Below are 19959 nucleotides of genomic sequence, written 5' to 3' on the forward strand. Positions count from 1 at the left end.
GTTAGAAAATCACTTCTGAAAGCTCAGAGATCTGAAACTTCACAAATGTGTAGAAAATGCTTAATGCATTTACAACTTCTTTATTAACTGTTTGCTGCACACAGAATGCGCTCTGAGCCTCTGAAAGTTACATGAGGCGGTGCTCATTACCCCTTCAAAAACAAATACAAAAGCAAAAACAAAAACTAAAAAGTTGATGGGTCTTTATATCAAAGTTAGGTGAAGTCCAACATGCAAGCTTGTAATATAAGAAATTGCATTATACATGTCTGCAAAGTAGACATCGTATATACAAATACAATATGTGTAGTTGTGCATACTTCTCTGGAAGCAAGCCTAACTCAATAGAAACCTGTACAAACATATATCTCTCTTTTTTTGGACATTTGGATGCATGGTTGGAACAGGTGGTTTCATCCTTCCAAGTATCCTCTTGTAATCAGAAGACTTAGAGACACGACGGTGCAAAATAATGAGTAAGCTTCGCATGTCAGCTTCATATCTTCCACCATTTTTTCTTACGTTGTTCCATCGTTTTCAAGAGCTCATCAGCCATTGATGCAAAATTTTCAGCTTCATATCGTAGATCTTCTGTTTTTTGGTTGATACTCTGATGGGAAGGATAGGTAGAAATTATTCATGTATGCACAGATTTCTACATAAGATGTGGTATGAAACTGATACCTAACAGGCTAACAGCACATTTGATTGATATATACTTTGCAGTTTGCAGGCTGAAATTTTTACAATGATTGCTTGAGCTTTTAAATTGTTTTTTCCTTAACTTTTCTAAGGATATGCAATGGACATCATCGTTGTGCAAAAAGATGTATCTAGTTTGTGCAGGGGGGTTATGATCATAAGTCCCTTATCGTGTCCCATTCCCCTCTAATTTTTCCACCTCATCTATTGACAATTAACTACCTGAGCCTTTTAAGTAAGTTGGCGACATGTCAAGATGGGAACTCTTTTGTACACTAGATGAGAGACTAGACACATGGAAGTATATTCTAATAAAGGTTTGCGTGAGATGCTTGATGCTTAGAGGTAGAAGCATAACTTATCAGAGATGAATGTGGACTGTGGAGAAGGTTCAGGTTAGGGCCAAGTAAATGGGTGATTTCCAAAATTCGTCTTATGTAGGTTGTTGATCAATATTTTTTATGCAATTTAACTCTTAGATGCTCCTCTCTTATGTCTACTCGTCTCCATTCATATAAATTGTTAACCAAAAGTTGGTCTAATTTTCACAAATTCTTGAATGAGACGGGTACACGATAAATAATTATGAGATGGGGAAACTTTTTATCCTAAATGGGTCATTTATATATAGAGAACTGACTCCTTTAAGGCAAGAAGTTAGCGGTCAAACAGGGGTAACTTTTTGCCCTAAATGGGTCACTTTCACTTATATAGAAGAGACCCATTTAAGGTAAGAAGTTACCTTTTGTTTAAGGGAAAAGCTATATGCAGCCCTAAGGGCTGTATATAAGAAGCTAAAAATGGAAATAAGTTGCATTAATTGATCATTTATTACATTGGTTGATGCAAAAAATTTCCATAAATTCACAACTTATTTCCATTTTAAGTAGTGTATTTATGTCTTATATGTAACCCTAAGGGCTGCATATAGCATAATCCTTGTTTAAAAATGACCCTTTTGACTTGAAATGTGACCCACTTTGACTTAAAATGTAACCTGTTTGGGCTAAAAGTGAACTGGCCTCACACAAAATTTATTGTGAACCCGATGCACACAATAATAATTGTTTAATTGTACCTCAAGTTTCTCCTGGCGTTCTAAAAGCTTGTTTCTTGCACGTTCAGCAGCTGCAGATGCATACTGAAAGAAAATATATCCCATTTAGATAGCACAAATTAGGATGCTTGTAATTAAAAGGTTAAATATGAGTTAACTACATAGAACAGGGTAGGCCCCCATATTGGTCCCAAGCAGGAGAAAAAGAGATCCAAAGGGCTTGAACAAGTGAAACAATCCAATGAGTTACCTCAGCTCCCCTATACTTTGCCATTATTTCTTCAGGAGTTCTGGTTTTAGGCTTTGGATCAACAGTAACACCCTCAAATAACCTCTCTCTCTCTCCTTTTGTTGCTTTTCCTTTTGCTGAAATGTCAATGCAAAGATATAATTAAGAAGCATTACAAGACTACAGACATGCCTATGCTTCATTGAGGTCAAATTGGCTGATCTATACAAGCAACTCACCAAGATTACCCTGATGGAGTACAGTTGAAGCCATCATAACCGGTTCATCAATTTCAATGTCGTCTGATTTGGAACAAAAAGGAGATTAACAACAGAAACTCAAGAAATGAAGATTAAGCATGCAAAAATTTTAGTAGAGAGAGGGCCTAGCACCTATGTCAAGCTCTTCTTCTTCCTTCTCTTCTACGGTGGTTAGAGATGAATCAGGAACAACGGGCCTCGAAAGTATTTCCCCTAATTCGCTAGAGTTACAAGCAGGAGGATTGTTGTTTGCATTGTTTGATTTTTCCTTTTTGAAGCCTTTGACAATATCACCAAAAATACCTGCAGGAGGAACCTATCACAAACAAAGTTACTACAGAAATAGAGAAACTTTAGGTATCAATATGAGACAATAGATAGCCAACAGGAAGTCATGAGTCTCACCTGCTTCTTTTGTTTTGAAGAGATGGAAATAGCAGCTTCTGCTGCAGCAGCCACAACTTTATCATGAAGTAAAGGCAACAATTCCAGAAACCTAGAAGAATCATCAAAGTACAATCAACTCATTTTTCTAATGAAAGATTCAGTTCGATATATAGCCAGATACAATCGACGACTATGAGGGGAGGAACCTTGTCTCAATTTCACAAGAAGCTAAGGAGATGAACGCCGACTCGCTCCCATTTGTCTGTAACAATTAGAAGGTCAGATATCCAAGCCATTGAACCATCAGTTAGAAACTAACTAACTAGAAGTGTTAAACTGCAATTTTTTTCAAACTAGAAGGCAGTCCTTTTTCCAAGTTTTACGTCACAGGAACATGTACCAGAAAGATCTGCCCATGGTCTGTAGAACTGGCCAGCTTCATGTTCGGTCTCGAATTCCACCTCAGAAGTGAAATCAGAGAGCTTTCTTCCAGAGGCTCCAAATCAGGAAATGATCTGCAGAAACAATATGACAGGCCTTTAAGCATGCATTTCAAGGGTAACAAAAGAAACAATACAGAGGACCCAGGGTATGGGAGAGGCTAGCAATGAACTTTGTTGAGGGAACATCAGAAGTCAAACAGTATCATGCAAGTCTGCAAAGTAGCACTCTTCTGTTTATACCTGATTTCAAGGACTCCAGACTGGTAAACCAAGATAAGTCCAACAACCTTGCCATCTTTCTTTAAAATGGAAGTCCAAGAACATGTTTGTGCAAGCTTCACCTTGCAAATTGGTTTATCTTCACCCTAGATACAATGATAACAGGTAAGCCAGGTAGCAAATTATACACAGCAAGAGTTAATACGAGCAGAACGCTATTCGTTACCTGCATTACAGATTTGGTACGGTATAAACGTAATGTGCTCTCACAACAAAGCAAAACTAATGAATCCAGCAACTTTTCTCCATCCATGGGGAGATGTTCTGCGTCTTTTAAGTCACCTATCTTAGGAGAAACATCTTGCTTAGGCTCATCTAGGTTTTTGGTTTCCTTGTTTGACTGCTCATGATGTTCTGATGATGAAGCAGACATGAAAGCACTGCCTTCTAAAATGCAAAATCAAGTTTAAATGACTAGACTCAAACAAAAAAAAAAAGGCATTAGAATGAGTACTCTTATGTATGTTGTTGACTTGCCTATAACATACATGCTAATCGCTGTATGCTCTTTCAAATGCAGTGGCTGGGAGCTGACAGGGCTGCCAGTCTTACTATCAATAACATTGACTTTCGCATCCTGGGTTAGGGTGAACAACAGCTCTTCTTCAGATTGTTCTATATTCTTCGGGTTTCTACTAGAGCCATGAGCATCTAAAAATGTTTTTAAAATTACTGAGATGACTCTAAATTTAGAGCTGGCCACTGAGTCTGTTGAAAACAAAACTGACAGAGACATCATATCAAAAACTGCTACCTGAAAGACAAGACATAAGAAAAACAGTCAATTTGATCAGGAACAAACTCAAAAGTTTTCTTGATAAAAGACGGAGGAAGAGAAGAAATAATAAAGGAACATCAATTAATTAATCACTATTTGTCTTGATAATAGAATTACATAAAAAGAAGGTACTAACATGACCGCTTTCAAACCCCACAGCAAGCCTGGCTCCAGAAGCAGAAAATTGAAGTGACTGCACTGGATGATTCAGCAAGGTAAAAACAGCTCTGCATTTAGGACCCTCCTGTAATGGTACATCATACACTGCAAATAACACATAACCTATCAGCTATGTTTGACACCTATATTGGTATTTGAAAGAAGATACATAAAAAGCATTGCTTTCAAGACATATACCTATATGTTCAGAATGTTTAACCCAGTGAAGCTTTGTTCCCCCAGCATCATTATTTAGAGTGTAGACACGTACCTAAAACAACATGAGTGTAAGGTCAAAATCAAACATAGATGCTGCTAAATTGTTGCTCCTATTCACGACATGAAAAGCCATTCTTACCTCACCACAGTGAGTGCCAACAGCCAAATACATCATTGAGGCGCAAAAGTCTAACTTGGTTACAGAGACATTTGAACTGACATTAGCTATTCCATGAACCTGCATAATCAACAAAAGCTTTAAGTAAAATAACATCAATAAAATACAAGGTCCATGATCACAAAAAAGCTGATAAACACTTCGAATTTGATGGAACACTAACCTGACCTTCTATAGTGGAAACAAGTGGAAAGATTGGATTAGAGGAATCCCAAATTCGGACAGATCCATCATGGTAGCCAACTATGTAAATGAGTTCCTGCGACTTCTCTTCAGGAGAGGTTATTTCACTTCGTACACCCCCACTCAATGGCCACTTTCTCCCTACAGCTAGATTCTGTCCGGAACAAACTGAAGCCATCTACAATTGAAAGCACAAAAAGAATGCTTGAGTAAAGAATCTGAGAGACTCTCCTGATGATCATATGCTGGGCTGTGTAGTACCTCTGAAAGCCACATTGACAAATTCCCATTTGAAGGTTGCAAGCTCAACAATGCAGCTGTCATTTGAGGATCAGAAGTGGGTATTACCACAGGAGATTCAATACCAGATACAGATGATTTCCTCTCTGGCTGAGAAAGTAAAGCAGACAAACTCTCTGTACAATAAAACTGTAACTTGCCAGGTACAGTCAATACAAAAAGGCCATCAAAGTGGCCTTTTTCTTCTGTCCCTAGGGATGATAATGAAACCATATCCGCAAAGGCACCAATGAGTGAGAAGTCTACACGACGCACACTTTTCAGCATCTCCAAGCCAGAAGACCATTGAAGACTCACTACCTGTTACAATCCAGAACTGTACAAGAATGAGAAGACTCAAGCAGATGGCTTATGCCAAGAAGAGGTATATATATATAGATTAAGTTCACATGAGAATACTTCTCATATGAGAACAGTGATATTCTAATCCATTTTTAGTGAAAACTAATCCATTTTTAAGATATTATATGATAATCCTTTTTCCCATATATACAATCCTTTTCGAAAATCACAGGGAAAAAAAAAAGGTTATAATGTAGCCAAACTGGATTACATATTGGTTAGAAAGGATTGTAACAAAGTTTTCTCATGTTCTCATATAAAGATAGTTCTCATGGGAATCCATATAGAATAAAGTTCACATGAGAACACTTCTTATACGAGAGCATGAGAATAGTGAAATTATAATCCATTTTAGTGAAAACACAATCCTTTTTTGACATATTACATCATAATCCTTTTTCCTGAAAATATATAGACATACACACGCACACCCTAATATGCACACGCTCCCACCCCCGCCCGCGCCCCCGCTCCCACCCACAAACACAAAAATACATACGCATGCAGACATGCACGCACACACACTAAGACTCCTAGACATACATGCAACCTCAGAAAGTCAATAGACCAATACTTCTACAAATTTATCCAACAATGATGCCCAATACATCTACAGTAGAAGCTATTTTGTATCAGCATCATATAACCATTGCAGTATAAAAGAAATGAGCAATCCTCAATGAAATGAAAGTAGATAATCTATCCCAAGGAGTATTCACTATCCTGTGGGACTATCCAAAGTCCAAACAAGAAAACAGAGAATGGCTAATGAGTAGTTATAGGCTTATAGATCATTACAACATCTGCTAAGAAATGCAGATTCTACAACAAAAAGCTTCAACAAATGGTCAAAAATATCACCATATAAACAAGGAAGATCACCAAAAGTGGAAAAATAATAGTTTGAATAACCAACCGTTAAAACTTCTTCAGACCCTATTTCACATCCCCCATAAATGAAAAGTTGACCACCGCAACTGCTTTGAGATGTAGTGCTTTCACCCCAGCATAGATAAATGACAGGAAGTCTTTTTTCAGCTGAAGATAACTGAAGCTTCACAACATCATTACATGGTACACCAGCATTTTTAGATTTAGAGAAAGCACCTCTTGGTATGTTCCATAACAATATGTCTCCATCAATATATCCTACAGCAAGCATCGAGCCAGCTGAAGATGCCCAACAGAGAGCACTTATTTCTTTCTCGTTCATTTGTTCATGTGCATCTTCAAGTGGATCAGCAGCTAATTTATCTGGAGATTCAGATAAGTGATCCTTTATAACCAAATCCTTGTCACCTTTGATGACTATAACCTCAGATTCCAGAACATCCCATAGAACAAATAATCCATACTGATAGGCAATCAGTAATCTGCAAGAACATCACAGTAAAAGGAATCATCAAGTGCCTTACGAAATCATGTCCTGTTGAAACATAGTGCATAAAGTTTAAGTGTTCTCGTGGTACCATGCGAACTGCAAAGGCACAGAAATTCTAGCTCAGACTTTTTCTCTTATATATATGACCTTTCATTTATATTCTTATCGAAAATGGTTATTTTCAATAAATAAACTACTAAAATACCTTTAACGTTTTCCCAACTACCATAATACCACCACCGAATGGCTCCCAAGTAAGCCATCTCTCTTTTTATGTTCTATAAGTTTAATAATTTGCTAGCAGAATATTTCATGATTATCTTTTTAGTGGCCTTCTTAAGGTTTTAAAGAGCTTTAGGTACAAGGAATAAGACAAAGATTGTTAGCTTTGCTTAATTTCAAAAGCAAAAATTCTCAATGAAATAGTTTAAAATTTTAAAGTAAATCACTGTTTATAAAAAAATAAAAAATAAAAGAACCTTTGGATGTAATCAAAGTAATTAAACTAATTGCGTCCCCATTGGAAAAAATACAAAACATAGTGCCACCATATAGATTTTCTTCTTTTCTGATAAGTTAAGGGTTGCTAAGAAAATGACTTGCCTGTTTCCAAAAAAAGAAGGTTGAGGAAGAACTCCAACAACAGGTTGATCATTAGATAATGAGATGCCTGTCTTTTCTGTAAAGCGGCAATATTACTACATTGTTAATTCCAGATGCATGAAAATTTAAGAAATGCAGCGCAAAACATCTCAAGACTAGCTTCTGCATATTCTAGCTTAGTTGATTGACTAGGATTTTGTACTTCAGATCCATCATTAGATTGATTAAACGAAAATCATTTGTATATTGTACTTCCACCATGAATAGACTCTAATAAACTTTGTATAAAACTGAAATCTTGTACATTGTACTTCCAACATGAATAGACCAAAACAACCTAGTAATATTCAGCACACTAACTAAAACACAATGTAAACTGTAAAGAAACATATGAGCGTAATCTACGCCACGGCTTAACCTCTATATATGTCCTAACAAGACAATCCTTGTTACTTAAGACGCAAAATAAAAATAGAAAGGATGAGACTGAAATATTACCAAGGATATAATCAGGAGATATATGATATGGCATTTGTACAAGAGTTTTATCTTCGGCACCATATTTCAATGCAGACACGATACCATGCTCATCTCCAACAAACCTACAATGTGAATCCTGACAAATTACATGAAATATTTGTATCCTATGCTTCCAAGCTCCAAGATCAGCATATGGAAGCCTAAAAATTATATTTAAGATATGTTCTTATAGGTTAGTGTTTGTGCTATACATGAAAGCGGAACCTGAAATTACAGAAAAGGCCGTTATATTAGACTCCCATTGCAAGCTACATGTTATACACCTGCTCTCCAGATTCCAGACCTGAAAAGGAAGGCACCAATACTGGTTTATATACAGTATATTACATATATTATACGCACGTATACACGTATAGCATGAAGAATGCAGAAACTAACTCCTCAAACTAAACCAGAAAGAAGTACATTCATGTCAGAGGCCTAATCACTTAATAAAGTTGAGTTTCCTCAACTCAGTAACTCACAAAACATCATATGCATTTCTGGTATACAATCACCGCAAAAACGACGGACCCCAGAATATCATATGCCATTCTGGTATACAATCACCGCAACAACCACGGCTCCAGAACTAGATCCTACTCGAAACATCCACTAGAAGGAAAAACACCATCTAATTTTTTCAAGTTCAAGTATGTACATCTATTTACTAAAACGTGTCTCTTCAAAACTGCTTTATTTAGTTTAAAGTATGGAAGATATGCATGCTTCTTTGTCCTCAACAAAATCTACTAGTGGCCTGTGAGGCTGTGACAATTAATTTCCTATGACATCAGTCAAAGTTAGACAGTTCATTACCAACATAATGCCACCCGACAATTAATGATTAACATAATTGTTTATACAACCAACATAATCTGAGAAGATAATATGCTGATTCTAGATTTTTATTGAAAAAAAATTGTGGTTTGCAGTTGAGATCTAGAGCACCTTACAAAAGTTGTAGGACAGCGGTAGCATTGTCAAAATAAAAAACCAGTCTAACACCAGCCTCTTTGGTGCTTATATATTCATCAAACATTTTCTTTAACAAACATCACGAATCTTGTAATCCCCCCCCCCCCCGCCCCTCGCCCCTTAAGATACATGAATGAAGAATTTTATCAAAAGGGGAACCAAAGGGGAGTAAATTTAAAACTGACAAGAAGCCAACAACCAAAATTTAATTACAATGGCCCTATGAAACATACAACATTCAAAAAAGTCTATAGACAATATACAGAAATCCTCATTTTGTAAATCATGGATGATCTTATGTACAAAATCAAGGAAGAGTGGGAGACAGTTGATGCTCATGTCCAAGCTTTCGATGCTAACTGTATAAATCTTTAAAATACACCATTCCATTCTTCGATGTGCAGCACAAACCTTGTTTGTCACAAGAAATCAAAGTTGAACTCTCTTCTGTGTATCACAAACTTACAATTTGTAGGCAAAATTTGTTCAATCTCACCATCAATTTCTAATCTTTTGTGATTTTTGAAGAAATCAATCTGCAGGTCTTGATAAACACAGATAAGCAGAGCAGTGCACACTAGCACACAAAATAACTGGGTGTGTTCCAGAGGTTAATGAGGTTAATGGTAAGGGAAATCCATGATATAACACATTCGTGTAGAGTAAGAATAGAAGCTTGCGTCAAATTTAGCCTACATAGAACAACTTCGTTAGAACAGAGTATGTTGGGTTGATAGCCTCATAGAACACAGCCTTCATTATGTGTCCCTTGTATAACTTGTATCGAGGGCTAATGAAAACGATCAAACTCAACCTAAGAGCATGAGCAATGGGGTTGGTTTTGGTTGGTCTAGCAAAAAGTAAAGCTAGCTTTACTTAGCTTTACCATTGGAGCAATTGGCCCTTGGAGTTGGTTGGTTTGGAATTCTAGACCAACCATGCCTTGGATGGTGTGCATAACAACAAATGGGGTGTTGCCATATGTATCAATATTGCTTTATTGTTGCTGTTTTTTTTTACAAGATTTTTTTTTGTTTTAAAGTAAATAAAATCAGCTTATAATTTTTTAAAAAAAATTACATTACAACTATAAAAAAAAAAATTATCTATAAATTGAGCCTAAATTTGATATATTTTATCATATTTTCACAACCTACTTTTCTTTCTAATAAGTTTTTCCTACCTAAAATTATTCAAAATGTATATAAATTAATTAATATATCACTAATTAAAACATGAATAAAAATTATCTACTCTATATAAGAATAAGAACAATTTCAATAGGAAAGAGAGTATATGATGGAGCATACCAAAAGTAAGAGAGAGAATTAGAAAAGCCAAGTAGAACTAGTCTAGCCATTGTGAGAAAAAAAAAATGAGTTGGTGGGAAGTTAGTGGGATGTGAGGTGTAAGAAGGAGGACAGGAGAGAGAATGGAAAAACTACAAAGACCAACAAAAACCCACCCACCCATTGTAGATGCTCTAAGCATTGGAATTAAAGCTAAAAGCATAACAGAACGGCATATAATAGATGCTATGCGCAACAAAGCAATACATAAGCCTAAATCACAAATGTATATGCTTTCAGTAATTCACATAAACTTGGATTTTTTTAAAAAAAAAGAATTCAACCCAATAACACGCATTCAAGGCAAAACATACTGTGGTGAGTGATCAGCACCAAGAAAAAGAAAGGACCCAAGTCACCCAACAGTTGACCTACAACTTATCTCATGCTATATTGCTTTATCACACCCTAATTTTCTTTCCAAGTGACTATGATTCAGCATGTCACTGATAACTGATAAGGATGTGTCGACAACCCACCTAATATTCGTCTATCACACTTCCTTGTATTTAATTTAAAACAAGCTCTGTTATCAAACTCAAAGTTGACTGAAAAAATTGAGCAGTCATCTCACTTAAGTAGTGCAGACTATAAGAGGCCTCCATAGTCCTAATTTCCCCGTCAAGATCTCGAAAGGTCTTGACATTTGACAATAGTAAATTATTACAAGTAACATGAAGAGATGATGAAAACTCACCTGAATCTCATTATCATTGAAGACCCCAACCAAATAACCTTGGTTTTGCATGAACTGTCAAAAAGAGAAAAAGGAAAGGATGAGATTCTTCAACCAATATACAGAACTCCCACAAAGAGTGCAAGTGTGCAACTAATATCATGGTCCGGGCCCCGGGGACTTTTGAACATATCAATAATTTTGAACACTAATTGCTAATTGGAGTATTGGAGCATACAGGTATATACTTTTGAATATACATTACCAAGGAATAGATTTTGAACATCGGGCAGAACTTTTAACACTTGAACTGTTGAACATGGACATGTTTATTCGTGATCTTCCCCATAACGTTCATCAATCCTACTATGCTCAAAACAAATTTATTCTATGTCAACAAGTTTACTTGTATGTTCCAAATGAACAGGGCATGCAGATCAAATTATTATGTTAAACTTGACCTATATGTGCAGTTATGTTCCAAGGAACATAGAAGTATCATAATATGAACATGCAAATGTAAAGAAATTTACTATTATCAATACATTTACCTATTTGTTCTGCGTAATATACCTGTATATTCTAAAAAAAACATGGAGGTAAGACGAAAAGAACATGGAAACATATGTTCACAAAATTTTCGAGTGTATATTCATTCATCATGGTCCCGGGTTCATGATATAACAATCGCACGAACAGTGATCATAACTTAATGTTTTAATTCTGTATCACAGTTTTAAGTCTCAATATGTCAGCAGAAAGATAACTTTGTAAAGGCAGCTTCCAGGCTACTTGCATACACAAGAAGGAAATACAATAGCTCGAGGACAAGGGTGAGGAATTATAAATTCAAATTCCCAAAACTTTTCTCCACAATTGCAGATAAAACTTCTTAAGGTCCATAAGAAACCCGATGGATTTCCCACCTTGATCATCTCGTCACATTGCAATATGGCACCTAAACTAGCATAAACCCCCTGTATAATTTGCACAACCCAGAGAGTCTATCAAAACAACACCATACTCAAACTTTATAGCTGATCACTGGTGAACCCCATGAGCAGAGTACCTTTATCTTCCACCTCTTCCTGTCTCATGGCTCATCCCCTGTACGACCTATAGGCTTCCAGATCACTCAACCCTTAAACACCATTTTGTTTAAGGTGTCCTCAAAAATTACTATTAAGAGCTCAAGCATTACATCCCAGATAAATCCGATGGTTTCGTGCCAGATCTTGCATAGGTATGTTCAGTCAAACATCCCTATTCTCAGCTCTAATGCTCTAAAAGTTGTGCCAACCTCGATCTCTGACACTCAACAGGCAATGTCTCACCGCAGGGGGCTTGGAGCCCATTAGTCCCAAGTATAAAAGTATTTGTGACATCATATTTTATCATGGAAAGTATATAACTCCCAAGTCCATGTCTTGATGCATATAAATTCTTTTGCCTTTTCGTGTGCTTAGCGTTGAGAGTACAAAATATCCTTGATGTCACGGTCTGAGTGTTTTGACACTCGGAGGTCTGGTGCACTCTAAGTCCTTGTGGCGGCAAGAGCGCATGCCTACTGCAAAATGGGGTGTGTGTGCACGTAGCGTACACAGGCAAGACTTATGTTGGAGAAGATGGGACACTCTCATCTATTAGCGACAAGAGTGAAAGTCAGGCGTCGGGTCCGAGATGATGGAACAAGGCTTTGAGGGGTTGAAATGCTTTTACGTAAGCACAATACCAAGTTTAAGATTAGCAAAACAATGGCTAATCAAATTAAAGCAAGATGTAAAAAAATTGATAGTATTCATCAATAGTCAATACCTAAAGAAAGGCTTAAATGATAAATAGTTGTTTTTCCCACCAAACACAGAAACAAAGATAACATGATAATGCATCTAAACTAGCACCGGGTTACGTCTAAGGGCCAACATGCACAAAGTAACCAACAAGCCTATCTAGAGGGCTTAGGGAACAAGAAAGTACACTTAGGAAGAATGAAGTTAAGCATAAATTATTTTTCCTTATTTGTATAGCTTGACAATCTTTTCATTGGCTGCACCTTTTAATATCATATTTATACTAACACCTTGGGCAATCAGTCTCTTTTTATTTGGGTAATGAGCTGATAGATAGAGGAATGAATTATTCTTTATATAAAAATATTAAAGTTACATAAATGAAGTCTCAATTAACATACCTCCAAATTTTTGTAAGGCATTTGTTTCGGAGATATCAGAAGGGCTTCAATATTATATCCTCCGATCACTTTTATCCTACCATCACTGCATAAACCAGAGAACAAACCACCCGAGTGGTATTCATAAATTGCAAAAATACGGGAGAAGCCCCCAACACACACTTAGAACTTCGTCCACTCATAAGACTAAGCGACGCAAACGGGAACATTTATTTTAAAAGGATAAAACGCAAAAAATATGATCCATAATCTTGTTCACAATCATGATTTTTCATTGGCTTCCTTGTTGATGCCCTCTTATGAGGAGAGGAGTCTTAAGTAATGTCTTCTCATATATTGGTGATTATCTAGATAATTAATTTTCTAGTAATTTGTTACTTAATTCAGCTTTTTCTATCACAATATACATCATAGAAGAAAAGACACTCCTAAGTAATTTAGTTGGGAGCATCAGCTTACCTTCCCTGACACTGAATAATACTCCATCCATCCACATTTGACCTTCTCAAGTGACTTTAATCTTTGTTTAAAATTAGTGTCCTCTTTAAAAAAAAATTATGCAAATTCTCCTAAATTAGTTGCATGGCTTCTCATGAAACTACAATAGCAAAAGGGGTATAGTGATTCAATACTAAAAGCGACAAATTAGTTAACATAACTAATACATATAACTTTCATTTTCACAGTTAAATGATATCCAAACTTAAACTTCACACAATATCCAAAAGAGCTCTTCACATTACAAATGCCTACATAATAGTATAACATATAATGGTAAATGTCAAAAACTCACAGCGTTCCAATGGCCAACAACTGTTGAATCGGATCGATAGCAAGAATAGATGCGGTATTAGGAACGCCAAAGTGAATCTGAATATGTGGATCCAAGTCCGTTTTCTTAAGATCTCCATGTCGTGCATCCTGCTGCATAATTAACAAGAACTCTTACCAACAATATACCATACTTACATAACCATTCTCCATAAAAATAGAATCTCATTTTCAGCAATGTCTCAAAAGATTTAGATGATGTTGTCTTGCCTCACACTCACATATATGCTCATTTCATTTTGACCACCAAACCCACCAATAAAAAGCACACAATGAAAAAAAATCAACTGAAAATAAGGTCTTTCTTCAGGTTTTTAGAACTCCATTTGATAACTATAATCTAAATACACATTATTGCATCAAAAAAAAAATTACAGAAAACAAGTGCAAGTAAATGGGAGTAAATTATTTCCCCCTAACAACTATAGTATATAGTAATCTTATAATCTTGGAAAACCTCAACAAGTCAACAAAGCAGATACCCAGATAATTTTTTTGGAAAAAAAAGCAAGTTTAAAAGTCATTTCTCCCATTTCAGAAGCATTAGACGAGAAAATCAATTCATTTCTTTCTGATGAATCAACAAATAGCAGGGATTACGATGAAAGAAGAACTGAAAATCAAAGAAATTCGAAAAAAAAAATGGAGCATACCTGATGATGATGATGAAGATGATTAGTGGCTTTCTGTAACAAACGTTTAGCGAACATTGAATTGTAGAAGATCAAAGTAATTGAATAATTTCGTTTCTTTCGATTTTCATTCAGTGATGAATTAGATAGTCAAAAAGATGGAGTATTTTACTAGTAGTATTTTTTATTTGGGCTCAGCATCTTTTGAGTTTGTTTAATACATATGTTAGTACTGGTACGAGGAGGTATGTGCTGTGTGCCGGCTCAAAATTGGACGAGAGTTAGTAACTAGTATGTGATGGCTTGGTGGTATTGGACTTGTTTGTCGGGCATTATTTTCAATAACTAATTGTTGAGTATGTATCAAGGATGTTTTGGCCTGGTAGTTAAGATTGAGGTGTTGGGTATGATAGGTCACGGATTCAAATCTCCTTTCCCCTTCTTTCAGTATGTAAAAGGATCGTGATTTTTTGGTTGGTATTCATATTCTTAATTATTAGTACTAACTACTCCATCCATTTCAAAATATAAGGTATGTTCGAGGTCGAGTCTCATTCTTTACAAGATAGATCCCAAACTTTTTCCCCCTATTTACTAGGGATTCTAATTTACCTACTTAGAAAATAGTTTTTAAAAGTCAACTCCAAAAGTGAAACCAACATAAAATCATAATTAACCACAAGAATAAAGTCACATGTAAAATATAAAGTCAACACAAGCTCTCCAACTTCCCGAACCCATGATGCATCATCTTCAAACCTGTAAATGAAGATACTCTATTGATCCCGATAGATTCCTAACCAATTGGGTCATCACAGGATCAATAAAGCATATACACACAAAATATGTAATCAGCAAAGCTGAGTACTACATAATAAATAAATATACAACCTAACATGGCACTAATAAACATTAGCCAGGAATAAATAATAATATAATAACATAGCATAGCTATTTTTACTAAACTAAACTCCACAACTAATAAGTTAATTAATTTAGATGGAATAGTCAATGGAAAGAGCTGTCCAAACCAAACCAGTCTTCAATTTAGAAGACGAAGTATGGGCGCGACTCCGAACTCCCCTGACATGCGATATCGAGGAACCTTTAAAATAAAAATATGACATGATGATCAATCTGGTCCCAAGAAAAGTCACGGGCTACCACCATGTTTCCCAACTCATACTAGTCCAACACTTCAAACGTGCACAAGTTTAAAGTTATTGCTATTCACGTTTCACTTTAAATGTTTAATAATTTATTCACTTGTTATGACTCACAAGTAGGACAATTAATATAAGCATCAAAAATACACAAACTTCCATTTTTATGTTATGATTACATAAGGTGATAATCAACTTAATATTGACCCAAGTTTAATTCTAATATTAAATACATAACCTTTATTTATTTGTTGATCCTAGTCAACATCCAACCAACCTTTCATAGGTGAATAACCAACTTATCAAATAAGGTCATCGGTCCTCATAAAGTAATTAAATAATCCAAAGGGAACAACATGATTCAATCATGATCTCATACCAAGATAAATATTAATCCCTCGTGTGAGTTAACAAAATAAAACTCTAAAATTTCATATGCTTGCATCAATCATCCATACAAACATAATATAATTATCATAATCAACATGTTTCACACAATGGTATAAAACATGCACATCCAATTAAATATAATTATATATGAACTAAAAGTAGTTTCCTATACTCCCCTCAAAAAAAAAAAAAAGTAGTTTCCTATACATAATACTACATAAGTCTCATTCTTAGGACATGATACTAATCCAACTAACACATAGGTATGTACATACCTTGTGTAGACAAAGTTCGAGGCCATTTTAACAAGCTTAAAACTCGCCTTGAGATAATTCACTGCCTAATTGAAAAATAATCCCACCTTTGTCCGACCTGCTCAAAACAAGCCAACCTTCAAGTAATCTGGGAACAAGCTAACCTTTCACATTTATTTTCTTATAACAAGCCTTTTTACCCACAATATGGTTAAAAGATTTATTTTTTTTAGTTTTTTTTTCTTTAATCTCTTTCCTCTTACCTCACCACCACTACCTCCATAACAACCACCTCCATAACAACCACCATATCACCACCAAACCTCCACTCCCACTACCATTGCCCCCCCACCACGACTAACCCCCACCGCCAATGGCCACCCCTGAACCGAACCTCACCCGATCATCGTCCTTCCATTTGACCATTACCCTATCTAGAAACCACCACTTACCACTTCCAGCCACCATAAATCCCATGCACTCCACACCACGACCACCAACCAACCACCAATGGTCCACCTTGAAACCTTACCCAAACCAACCGAAAGCCACCCTACCAACCTGAAAACCCACCCTAACTAGCCGAAAACTCTAGCCACCTGAAATACCACCACCCCACCACCCACCACCCACCACCCTACCTTGAAACCTCACTCAAACCAACCGAAACCCATCATACCCGCTTGAAAACCAACCCTAACCACCCCAAAACCATCCGCCACTAAAATCGTGCACATTCTACCCCACTCGAACTCTCCCCAATCAACCGAAACCCACATGAATCCTCACCTATCACAAAAACCCCTGCACTGGTTGGAGAGGCAGAGAAATTGTCGATTAGAGAGAGGAAGTGCCGGCGCGGCGACTGTGAGGGAGGCGTGGAGGTGAGGGAGGGGGATTGGGGTTCAGGGAAGGGGAATATGGAGTAGTTGGTCTTCTTTTTTTTTTTTTTTTTTTCAAAAAAGTTTGGACCAATTAGAAGGTGACACATGGCAAGTCACCTTCTAAAACCGGTTACCGAGTTCAAACCCGATCAAAGGCTTATTTTGAGAAAATAAGGGGTAAAGGTTGGCTCATTCCTAGATTATACAAAGGTTGGCTCGTTTTGAGCAGACCACTGAAAGGTGGGACTATTGTTTTCAATTTTTCCACGAATAAATTCTCTAAAAATTTCCAACAACATTAAAATACTTTAAATCCCTCTTTAAAAGTGTTTTAAAAATCTTCTCCATCATTAAAACTCTATTATTATTACTCCCTAATATAGTACTATACTAGTTGTTAAAAACCCTTAAAAACTCATAGTTTGATGATGAAAACTCCATTACAAGCATAGTTATAAAATTTCCACACAACTTATATTGTAATAAAACCTTTTTCAAACATACTTAAACAAAACTAAAATCATAAGAATACTCAATTTCATAAACCATAATATACTACTATGGTTTTCCAACTCATAAAATCCTAAAAATCCATGCTTTGATACTTAAAATTTTAATTTAAAATTAATATGAATTTAATTACTTCAATATATAAACTACATAATATTAGATTTATATTTAGATCATCAAACTATAACTTTAAACATAAACATATTAAAACAATCCTTAATAATATAAACTTTGCATGAAATAACACTAGAGGAGGAAGAAACTAACTAAAGAAAAGGAGGAAGAAAATGAACGCCGGAGGGAGAGGCGGCGCGACACGGTTGGCGATGCCGTCCGCTATCGTATGGAGGAGGAGGAAGGAACCGAGAGAAGAGAGAGAAAAAAGAGAGAGAAAAAAGGAAGAGGGGAGAGCCGAAAGATTAGGGGAGAGGAAGAGAGAAAATAAGTGCGTGGGAGAATTTTTTGTAATTTTGGGTTTTATATAGTTATCCCCTTTTGGGCTTAGGAAATGTGTTTGAGCTTTAATAATATTAAAACGTTGAGTGATTTGTGTAGTTGGGTTACTTTAACCCAATTTAAAATCATTTTTGCCAAACCAAAGGTATTTTAAGCTATTTAAATAGTTTTCAAAGTGTGACTAAATAAAATGTTTGACTACTTTAAATAATTAAATGATTTCTTTGACTTTCAAATAGTCAACCTTTCAAAAAATAAATCATTTAAATACTAAAATATATATGAATATATTTATAAAATTCATAAATTTACGAGGAATTAATAGTGAGACGCAGGTCCGACAAAGATGCGGCAGCAGGCTGACGGTGTGAAGTTCATCGGGGCGTTGCGGCAGCACAACTGAATGAAATAGGGGAGATGCGAATAATAGGAGAGTTGAGCTTCGACGAGGGTGCAGGTAGGGATGACAACAGGTGGGATTTGGGTCGGGTGAGCCATCACCCGGTTAGATTGACTCTCATCCATTCATCCGTACGTCACCCGCTTTACTCATCACTCGAAATCCATCCATCCATCACAACCGGGTGATTCGGGTGATTAACAGGTGAAAAATCTAAATATCAAATTTAGATTATAACTATTAAAAAATAATGTACACAATTTCCACCTACACTTTTCGAAATCATAAATAAATACGCCGATCTTTTTAGCATAAAGAAAAGGTGACGTCGCACCATACAAGTTTTAGGAAGTCGTCTTCACAATAATAAAGTCTCGACAACAATACTTCAAAAATACGAGTTTGAACAAAAAAATTAAACGGATTGATAATGGGTCGGGTGCTTAACTGGGTGGTGGATCGGGTGATGGGTGAGAATTTGTCACCTGCATCCTACCCGGATCTGCCACCCAGATCACCCGTCACCCGATTTTCATCTGTTTATTACGGTTTTTCACCCTTTTATTTAAACCAGATGGAGCTGGTTACTGGATATCCACTGGATATTGCCATCCCTAGGTGCAAAGCACCCATGCGGAGGGGGCTGGGGACAACCACGGCGGCCCAACAACAACACAACAACGCAACAACAACACAACAAAGCAACAACAGCACACGAGAGGGAGAGAGAAGCTGAGCGCTGCAGTGGTTCCACACGAGCATGCTGGTGGTCGGAGGAGAGTCGCTGTGCAGGTGAGCGAGGGAGAGATAAGTCACGAGGTTGAGGACTTAGTGTTTCATTGGGAGTGAGAGAAAGAGAAATGGGGTTTGGGTCATTATGGTGAATATGATGAGAGTGAGATCAAGACGAGATTTGTGTTTTGGGTTCTCAAATGGACCGACAAAGAAAAGAAAATAAAAAAGTAACTGACTTTGTCTTTTTATTTTGACAAAAATACCGCTCAATTAATTGCACATAAAACACAAAATACATTTATTATAGAAAATAAGGTAACCATGATTATTTCGGGAAAATTTAGGACACAATTAAACTAATAAACATAATTAGTAATTAATAAAATGGGATTAAGGTTCGGAATATTACAAATTGATCATAATCAATTCATATACAGATTTTCCAGCCTTGCAACTCGGTATAGAATCCTTATCCTTATTAGCTTATCGCC

At 36.2% G+C, this 19959-nt stretch overlaps 1 protein-coding gene across 8 annotated transcripts; it reads right to left on the reverse strand.

Annotated features, from left to right (window-relative positions):
* Positions 1 to 48: 48 nt before the first annotated feature.
* Positions 49 to 14893, reverse strand: LOC104892503 (uncharacterized). 8 transcript variants are annotated; one of them, XM_010678457.4, is made up of 24 exons: positions 14698 to 14891; positions 14007 to 14134; positions 13214 to 13298; positions 11044 to 11097; positions 8232 to 8323; positions 7999 to 8102; positions 7501 to 7576; positions 6433 to 6889; positions 5136 to 5474; positions 4855 to 5052; positions 4653 to 4751; positions 4493 to 4565; positions 4272 to 4399; positions 3835 to 4111; positions 3524 to 3744; positions 3319 to 3443; positions 3036 to 3150; positions 2842 to 2897; positions 2654 to 2744; positions 2381 to 2564; positions 2228 to 2290; positions 2010 to 2125; positions 1781 to 1843; positions 49 to 610 (listed from the first exon to the last, which is right to left on the reverse strand). In XM_010678457.4, exons 1-24 carry the CDS (start codon positions 14752 to 14754, stop codon positions 497 to 499), a joined length of 3315 nt encoding a protein of 1104 aa, XP_010676759.1. In that variant the 5' UTR covers positions 14755 to 14891; the 3' UTR covers positions 49 to 496. The 8 variants fall into 8 exon arrangements, 7 of the variants coding, with proteins under 7 accessions (XP_010676759.1, XP_010676758.1, XP_057250920.1 ...); XM_010678456.4 differs by having other exon boundaries at positions 14007 to 14137; XM_057394937.1 differs by having other exon boundaries at positions 3524 to 3737; positions 3831 to 4111; positions 14007 to 14137.
* Between the last annotated feature and the right edge of the window lie 5066 nt (positions 14894 to 19959).

The sequence above is a fragment of the Beta vulgaris genome, chromosome 5 (genome assembly GCF_026745355.1).
Source record: "Beta vulgaris subsp. vulgaris cultivar EL10 chromosome 5, EL10.2, whole genome shotgun sequence".
NCBI classification, from domain to species: Eukaryota; Viridiplantae; Streptophyta; class Magnoliopsida; order Caryophyllales; family Amaranthaceae; genus Beta; species Beta vulgaris.